Genomic DNA, 9,546 nt, shown 5'->3' with positions numbered 1-9,546 from the left:
ATACCTTGGTTCTGTGAGAAAATTAATGTTCTGAACCCTTGTTTTTGGTCCATTTTTTACTCATTTTCAAAGGCTTTAGAAAAATAGTAAACATAGTCCCAAAATTATGAAAATATCAATATTTGTAGGAAATTTTATGTAGATTCATAATATATACACCGTTAAAGGCTTAGATACCTTGGTTCTGTGAGAAAATTAATGTTCTGAACCCTTGTTTTTGGTCGTTTTCCAAAGAGTTAATATTTTCCAAATCTCGTATAAAAATACTAAACAAAATTAGAAAATTTTAAAAAATTCAGTATTTATAAGATTTTTCTTTAATAACCTTCACATTTCCTAAAGTTTCGTTATTTTTGATCATTTTCAGGTGAAAATATGGTTCCAGAACCGACGGAGCAAGTACAAAAAAATGATGAAGGCAGCTCAGGTTACGGGGGGTCCCAACAACAACGGCAATGGGGCAGCTCACGCCGGATTATTGGGGGGCAACGGTACCATGGCCCCCTCAAGTCCCGGACAGCAGAGCCAGAATATGATGCAAGGTAGGATTAAATTGGAAGGTAAAATATACTTTCTCTGCTCTATATTTTGTAGTCTAAGACCCAATATTGCACCTTCCGGCAAAATTTGAGGTTAAAACTTTATTTAGAATCTCAAAATTAATGGTTTCAATTACCGTAGAAGTTTGTTCCTTTGATTTTAATGTAATCATTCAGAACTCAGAACGTTAAAAATATTGACTGTACTTTTCAATTAGTAGAAATAGTTAAAAAACTTTTAAATTTTACCACTAATTATAATTGAAGCTATTGCGCATGTATCATCACCTGTCAAAAGAGAGAACCATTCCAATTTTATCAATGACTAAAGAATGTAATGACATGTAACGCCCATATACCGGCTGCAGCAGAATTTGTGACCTTAGAGGTCATTCTTTTGATGGCAAACAATGAGTCATCATTTGGTCACCAGCGACAATTTTAGAGATTTAATAGTTTGTGTGTAGTGAACTAAATTTATGGCTGTTAGCAGAAACAATATTCCGAACACCAGAATTTACTTAAATGGAGAGGTCATCAAGCAGGTCACACAATTTAAATATTAATACGAAACGTGGGATCCAGATTAGGAGATCAAATGCAGGATCGAACAAGCAAGATCTACTTTTCTGAGAGAGACTGCGAAGATTTCTCACAGATAGGAACTTGAATTTCGGCTTTAGATACAGAATGGTGAAGTGCTATGTCTGGTCCGTTTTGTTATATGGTGTGGAAGCATGGACACTGAAGGTAGCAACAATAAACCGAATTGAAGCCTTCGAAATGTGGACCCTACGACGAATGCTAAGAGTACCCTGGGTCGACCGTGTGAGGAATGAAGACATTCTCAGAAGAGCTGGTCTGGAACAACGTGAACTCTTCGAAATCATCAAGAAGAGGAAAATAGCCTATTTGGGATACATACTACGTGGAGAACGCTATCACTTTCAGCGTCTGATTCTCCAGGGTAAAATAGAGGGGGGCAAAAGGGGAATAAGCCGAAGGTAGCTATCCTGGCTGAGAAATATTCGTCATTGTACAGACACTCCAAGTCGCTGCAGTTAATAGAACAATCTGATGAGGAAGAAAAAGATGAACGCCTACGCAGGAATCTGCACGGCACTTTAAGAAGTGTAGTGAACTTTGCATAAACTTTATTACAATGCTGATTAGTTGTTCAGCTTTAAGAAAGCAGCAGCGATAAGAAAGAGCCAGGAGTTACCACTCCAACTTTTTAGCGTTTTCTTATCGAATTCGATAATTATTTTTCTGATATTATATGTACTTGATGTGTCCTATACGTCGATACTAGTTTTGTACCTTTTGTTAACATTTTGTTACATCACCGTATACACCATAGGCGTAGTCAAAACATTTATCAAAAAATACACTTGCGTGCATAGAAATCGGCCCAAGGCAAACTTTTGAAGTTAACTATACATTTTTTAGAATCTATTTGTCAGATTAAGGAAAAATACATGCTGTTTGAAAGACAATTTCATATTCTTTGAAAAGAGTTTAGAGATATTAATTTGTATTTTCGTTTCTTTGGATTAAAATTACGCATGAATCAAATTATCGTTTTTTATTACTAAGAGGTATGTTATTATTTGTTTATTTATTTATGGACAATTAATTAAACTAAATTTTCAATAATCACACGCTCTTCGAACCGCTCCGCGTGTCATATGTAGTTGCCGAGCTACAGCTCTCTGTTGAAGTCCATTTTCGATTAAACCGATTACTTGGGCGGCTTTTCCGGTGATGTATGCATTAAAAGTGAAACACTAATCAAATAATGAAACACAACTAATCAAAGAATAAAAGAACAATGTGAAAATTTCGATTACAAAGGTAATAATTGCAATATTTGACAAGTTTATTATTCTTATTGTCACCACAACCCAAATACCTTTTTTTACCTTTTTTTTGTTTACCCATTGGTACGAATATAAACGTTAAGTACCCTGGGTAAATTTATGCCCATATTAAAGCATGTTAAATTGTCTTTGAAACAGCTCATATTTTTTACTTGTTCTGATAAATAGATTCTAGAAGACACAGTTAAAACCAAAAGTTCACAGTGGGCCGATTTCTATGCACGTAAGTTTATAAATATGTCTTCAAACAGCTAGGTTAAGAAAAATATGTGCTACGACACTGTTTGGGGACATCGTCACAATTTGTTCTCGGGTGTTATTTGTCCTTGGATTCTTTAGTCATTGAATTTTACCAATTTCAACCATTTTAGGTAGTACACATTGGTCGGATATTTCTTCTTTAGATAAAGTGGCATTCTATATTTGAATGTGATTGAGTACTATATAGTAACTTAATTACTTTATTATTCTGTTGATTCCTGGCATTCCTATGTCTTTCATTCTATTGTTATTCCGAATTTCTAGGTTTTACACACTGTATAATATAAATTAACCAGTCCAAAGCCTGTTTAGAATATTTATTTCAGTAAATTATCAAAGGTTATACGGAATATTTATTTCAATAAACCGAATAATAATAATTTAGTCAGATATAACGCGTACAAGTGACAAATCAAAATATGTCAAGGAATGATTGTAAAATTCAAGATAATACAACTACAACAATATAAAAAAGCAGATATCGGCAACCCGTTCAAACTTCACAAGAGCTAAAGTACTTATTACTTACCAAAGATTAGTAATTGAATTCCATTTACATATAATTTCCATTAACAAGTACATTACTACAGTAGACGTAACTTTTTTATTATTTACTTTGTACAAAGTAGTTGCTTGTTCGCGTAGAACTAAGTCTATTACGTATGTGGTACTATTACCTTATATTTAGTAGTGAAAAAATAAGTTTAATATACAGAAAAAAACCAAAATGTTACCTATAACTTAATATATTTCACCTCTAGGAACAAGCGAGCTTACTCTTGATCCAAGCAGGGTTGGGTACGTAGAAAATTTTAGATTTTCTACCGTATTTTCTACACCAAGTACTTTTTCACATGTCAAGACGTAGAAAATTAGTTTTATATATTGTAAGCCTTTTTTTGAGTTTATATTTATTTTAAATACTTTAATCACAATGATTAGTACAAGAAATAAACTAATAACGATATATCTAATTGTTATTTATTATTTCTTAACAAATGGTTAGTATACAGGGTGGTTTGAACTGTATTCCCGAAACTTCGGCAGCATATTCTGCAGATAAAAATAAGTAAAAAAGGTCGTATAAATGTATGTCCTAAACTGCTTAGTTTCGGAAATACAGGGCGTAGAAATGTCTTTTTTATTTCGATTTTTTCCTAATAATTTATGAAATAACGTCAATATTTGGATGAAAATTGGTGCTTGGGAGTTTTTTGATATGAGATATTTGATGCAATGTGACTCCAGCTTGTAGAGGGCGCCACCTACATATTTTTTAACTGGTTTAAAGAGTATAAAACTACCGAGTAAAAAAATATATATTCACGTAGTTTTTTTACATAGAAAATATCTCTTGGTAAAAATCGCTGCGAGTAATGGTTCTCGAGATATTAGGAATCGAAGTTATCAATACCTGTCATCATTGACATAAATTAAACACGTTGACTAAATAGTTATTAGACTGAAATCATAAATTTGAAATGTTTTTGTGCCAAAAATTCAACAGTACTCTGTTTTATCACCATTTTTTTACAGAAAAATTTACGATTAATTTAAGAAAATAAAAATTTCTTAAATTTATTATTTCAGTCAAATAACTATCTACTCAACGCGTTTATTTTTGGTCAATAATGGCATGTATTGACTGTTTCGATTCTAAATATCTCGAGAACGGTTGCTCGTAGCCATTTTTACCAAGATATATTTTTTACGTAAAAAAACACGGAAATGTATATTTTTTTACCCAATAGTTTTATACAGGTACGGACAAAAAGTTATTACTCTTCAAAACAGTTAAAACACATGTAGGTGGCGCCCTCTGCAAATAGGAGTCATATTGACATGAAAATCAAATTTCTCATACCAAAAAACTCCCAGACACCACCATTTTCATCTAAATATTGACGTTACTTCAGAAATTATTTGGAAAAAATCAAAATAAAAATGAAATTTCTACACCCTGTATCTCCGAAATTAGGCATTTTCGGACCTACATTTAAACGAACTTTTTTACTTATAATATGCTGCCGAAGTTTCCGGAATACAGTTTGGACCCCCCTGTATAGTCTAATCTGCCATTTTATACCTCAAAAAATCATAATTTCCACTCAAAAACCCTTTTTTTCTTCTTGTTACAGGCGGCGGCGGTTCGTCGAGCGGCTCCCCCGCTACAGGGGGCTACATGCAGCACCCTAGTCCCGCACCCAGCTCCACACCCGGCTCGGACGTGTCCGGCCAGCCGGGAGCCCCCAGTCCGGGTGCCTGGGGGGACGTCAAGCCTCAGCAACAGCAAGGAGGAGGCGGAGGAGTGCAGGGAGGCCAGGCGCTGCACGCGCATCCCCCTCCGCATCCTGCCGCGGCGCATCCGGCGGCGCATCATCCCCCCCATCCGCACAACTACCTCCCGCAGTACAGCTGGTATCCTACGGATAATCCTGGACTATTAACGTGAGTAGAGAATTTCGATATTTTTTATTGTTAAACATGTATTTGTATTAAAACGGGTTTTTAAGGCATTTACGAGGGTTGTCCTGTTATATTCTGCATATATAGAGATAAAAAAAACAGTAGATAACTCCCCGAAGAGAAATGTATTTTGCATCTGTTGGAACCAATTCTGAAAGCAGTTATTCCAGTCGCTTGTTGGTACCTTCAAAATTGTCATATATTGCGTTTTTGAAGGCACTGCCTGCATCTTCCATAGGAACTGAAACCTTTGACCACGCAATTCATTATTCTTAATAAAAACAAAACTCGTTGGGACTGTATGGAGAATAGTCCAACAATTTGATGTCTTCTTGCTTTAAAAACTCAATTGATTTCGAGCTGTGTGGGAAATTGCATTGTCTTGGTGGAGATTCATTTGTCGTTGAGAACGTCCATCGGATGAGTAAATCCAGGATTTATTTCACATCAAATTCGTGTTTTAAGACAGTATACTTTGAAGAGGTGTTTATTAAAGCTTGTTCTAGACTTGTAGAGGTAATTTCCGCAATTAGGAGTCGCTTAAACACACAAATCACTGAAGAAGCTGTTGCACCAAGTTTTGTAAAATTGTTTCTATTACTTTTCTTCGAGGCATTTTTATTCTACTATGTTTATCTAATGTTAATTATCAATAAACACATGTCGCTTTTTGATAAAAGTGGTTTTTATTGAGTTTTATCCCAAATTTTCTTTATAATACACAAAGGTGATGCACCAGGTCTTGTAAAATTGTTTCTGTTAATTTTCTTCGGGATATTTTTGTTCTAATTTGTTTATCTGATCTTAATTATCAAAAAAGACACGTCGTCTTTTGCTAAAAGTGGTTTTTATTGAGTTTTATCTCTAATTTTCGAAGTTGATGCACCATATCTTGTCAAATAATCACATTCATCAGCAGCTTCTAAAATAAAGGGGACGCCACTGTCTTTGGAGACGAACGTCTCTGCCTTTAATCGACCACTTCCGGATTCTTCGATTTAATTGGCTTCGTTACAATTACTATTAGTAAATTGCTTCGAAGGGCATTTCCTTCGGTTTGATTATTTCATTGTTGAAAATACAGGCGAGTATTTTTTTTAATTTAATTATTTAAGATAACCAGCAAAGCAGAGGGTGTTCAAAGTTATTAAATATGCGAAAAAATGCAAAAATATATTTTTTATTAGTTTAGAATAAAAAAATTCATGATTTAGGTACTTTATCAGTAGATATATATTATTTCGTATATTTTTCATTTTATTGATTTTATGGAAAAGCACTGTTCATTGAAAATATTTGTATCCTATGTTATAGGGCTGTTTCTCTCTACAATTCAATGTACCGTTTGTGTGTCCAGGAAGGGTTCATAGTTGCATAGTTGTCGATTTTTTATTAAAGTCGTTTAAAAAATAAATTTGGTGCACGAAATAAAAAGAAATGAACATCGCCGATACTTTTGTTTGTGTATTTTTAAATTTCTATCACACGAAATTTGCATAGAAAATGCTTAGACCACAATTGTTACCTATATGACACACAACGAACTCAGTGTCATTAATGCTCACTGGTCGAATATTCAACTGCTTAACTTTTAACTTTTCGCGCCAGTTCGGCCAACGTATATGGTTGATTAAATGACCAAAGCACGCATAGAAATAAGCATAGCAAACAAACTGGGCGATAATACGCTTCCACGCGATTGATTAGTTGGTTAAGTTACAGTGGTCGATTTAGCGACCATCAACCTATAAAAGGTTAATAACTTCAAAAATTGGGACGCCACTGTTCCTTAGCCGTCCTTACTCTCTTCATTTAATAATTTATTTTTACAAAATTCAACGTTAAAAATTTCCAAAAAAAATCAGAACAAGAGACTAGTTTCCTCTCATCATATCTAGCCAGTGGCGTGCTGCAGATCACCGATACGAACCAGGGGCGGAGGCGCGTTTCTTCCTTTAATTAAATAACGGGTAATTATTGCTCCGGGTTCGTCCCGCAGCGTCACACGTCCACGTCGAGATCGGCCACGCTAATTGCTAGGTTGCCACGAGAAGTTGTTTGAACAAAGTCAGAAGAAGAAAGAAGTGAAGAGGAAACGGTCACATAGGGAAGCGCGAGGGTTTTGCGAGACACCGGGTAGATGACCTAGCTATATACAATTAAAATACCAGCAAAAAAATGTGATTGTGTCATTGTCAATTCGATGTCACACTTTGATTACAAAAAATTGAAGGTATCAAACAGAGTAAGGCTGTATTCCGTTGCAAAACCAGGCAAGCCAGACCGGTAAACTACGGTAAAGATGGGTAAAGAGCGGTTCCTGAACAACATCGGTTTGATACAGGGCGGTTTGGTAAAATACGGAAACGTGAAAAAATGTTGACGTTTTCTAAATTTCAATACCTTTATTATAAAATTTATCTTTATACATTTTTAATGTACCTATTCTCTTCTTTTACGTTTGCTTCTTCTTTTTCAATGGAGTTTAATATTGAAAATTACTTTATTAATAAACTGCTAAACTCGTTAGACAGCTCAAGTGAAGATTTGGAGATCCGATATTAAAACAGATCAATAATAAATAAACAAATCTAATCAATATTTATCTTTTATAGCTCACAAAACATTCACGATTACTTGTTATCTTGTTTTTCATGTTTTCTTTAAATGTTCTTGACTTTAAGAAACAATGGCTGCATGATAAGTTTAAACGGTTCTAAAAAGTAATTCTATTTAGTTAATGAAATTTATTTGCCTTAACTGCCTACACTCCATTGCTGGATACAAAATATTATTACAAATTTTAGAAATTAAATAGAGAATTTCGGGCTTCCAATATTTGCTCGATTTCTGTCATATAAATGACATTGATTGACAAACAAAACCAGAAAAACCAGCCTTCCCGCGCTGGTTAGTTTAGTGACAGTTATAACCGAATTTTCAGGAACCGTGTTCCGTAATAAGAAAACTTTCAGGCAACCGATAGGTACGAAACTGAATACACCCTAAAATAATTATGAATTTCACAAGAGTTGATTTTTTGTCATACTTTTTTTTGTACATTCTACTGTAGTATGATAGGTAACGATTTTCGTTGCGTGCTCATAACTGTCAGTCATGTCAAATGTCAAATACACGGGAAGTACGAAACCTATAAAATATCCGTCACGGCGAAATCGTGAACAGTGCAGACCTTAGCAACGAGATACCGTTAAATCTGCGCGAGAATTTACATAAATTATGGAAAATAATTATGAGCACAAAGTTTACAAGCAGAACATTAAGTGTAGCATTATATTTTCAGCACGTAAATTGCCCTCTGTACAGGGTGGTCGAATTCACGACGCTTTTAAATGGATACACCCTTTTTCTATAGGAGATAGACAAAAACTAATATCGGTGTCTGGAGCTCAATTTTTGTCAAAACATGATGAAATTATTTACATTCTTGAAAACTACTCCGTATCTTTAAGATACAAATAAGTGGTCCAAACTGTATTCAGGAAGCTTCAGCATATTCTACAAGAAAAAATAAGTAAAAAAGTTTGTAAAATTTGTATGTCCTAAAATGCGGAGTTTCGGATGTGGGGTGTAGAGGTTTCATTTTTATTTCGATTTTTCAAATAATTTATGAATTAACGTCAATATTTGGTCAAAAAACTCCCAGACACCAATTCTCATCCAAACATTGGCGTTACTTCAGATTTTATTTGGAAAGAATCGAAATAAAATTAATATTCACCCTGTATCTCCGTAACTAACTATTTTTAGGACATACGTTTACACGAACTTGTTTACTTATTTTATCTGCACACACTTCGGACCACCCTGTATATTATCTACTACATTAGTTAAAAATATCAATGATGTGGAGAATTTAAAAATAAATATATTTTCTTGTTTCAGGGTATGGCCAGCCGTTTAATACATGCCCCCCCACCCCCCTGTTAGTTCCCTAAATTACAGAAGAATAAAAAACTCAGAAGAAAAGAAAAAAAAAACATGGGAAATAAGAAGAAAAGATCAAGGAAAAAAGACTAAAACCAGTGACCAGTGATCGTGTACATGTTATTTGTTGTATATTCGTTGTTGATTTTTTCTATCGTATTTTAACACTTTTCGTTCCCTTGTCGAACTGTGGTGCGTACGCCTATGGACTATACATTTTTACGTGACCGCGGTTCGAGGAAAATCAGGTTGTGACGCCACTGGAATGAGTGAAATACAGTGGCGTTGGTGTTAATATGTTCCCTGTATGTTTGCTCTCTCGAATGATATCGCTAGTAATCACACAAAACTTTAAAAAAATCAAAGTATTTGTTGAATAATGAATATAATGTGACTATTTTCAATATTTTTATGTTTAAACAAATTTTATTGCTGTTTTTTAAGTGTTTTAG

The 9,546-nt window shown here is 34.3% G+C and overlaps 1 protein-coding gene across 1 annotated transcript; it reads left to right on the top strand.

The window, feature by feature from the left end:
* Positions 1-367: 367 nt before the first annotated feature.
* On the top strand, positions 368-9,117 carry LOC115884069 (homeotic protein distal-less-like; the record flags this gene model as incomplete). Its single annotated transcript, XM_030902522.1, has 3 exons — positions 368-560; positions 4,819-5,128; positions 9,053-9,117. Coding segments are annotated over 3 exons (522 nt in total), but the record flags the coding sequence as incomplete, so codon positions are not given.
* Positions 9,118-9,546: the final 429 nt, after the last annotated feature.

This window comes from Sitophilus oryzae, unplaced genomic scaffold (assembly GCF_002938485.1).
Source record: "Sitophilus oryzae breed Bouriz unplaced genomic scaffold, Soryzae_2.0 scaffold_2013_pilon_pilon, whole genome shotgun sequence".
Lineage (NCBI taxonomy): Eukaryota > Metazoa > Arthropoda > Insecta > Coleoptera > Curculionidae > Sitophilus > Sitophilus oryzae.
The sequence above is the reverse complement of the archived record's forward strand: the minus strand, read 5'-3'. Positions and strand labels throughout refer to the sequence as shown.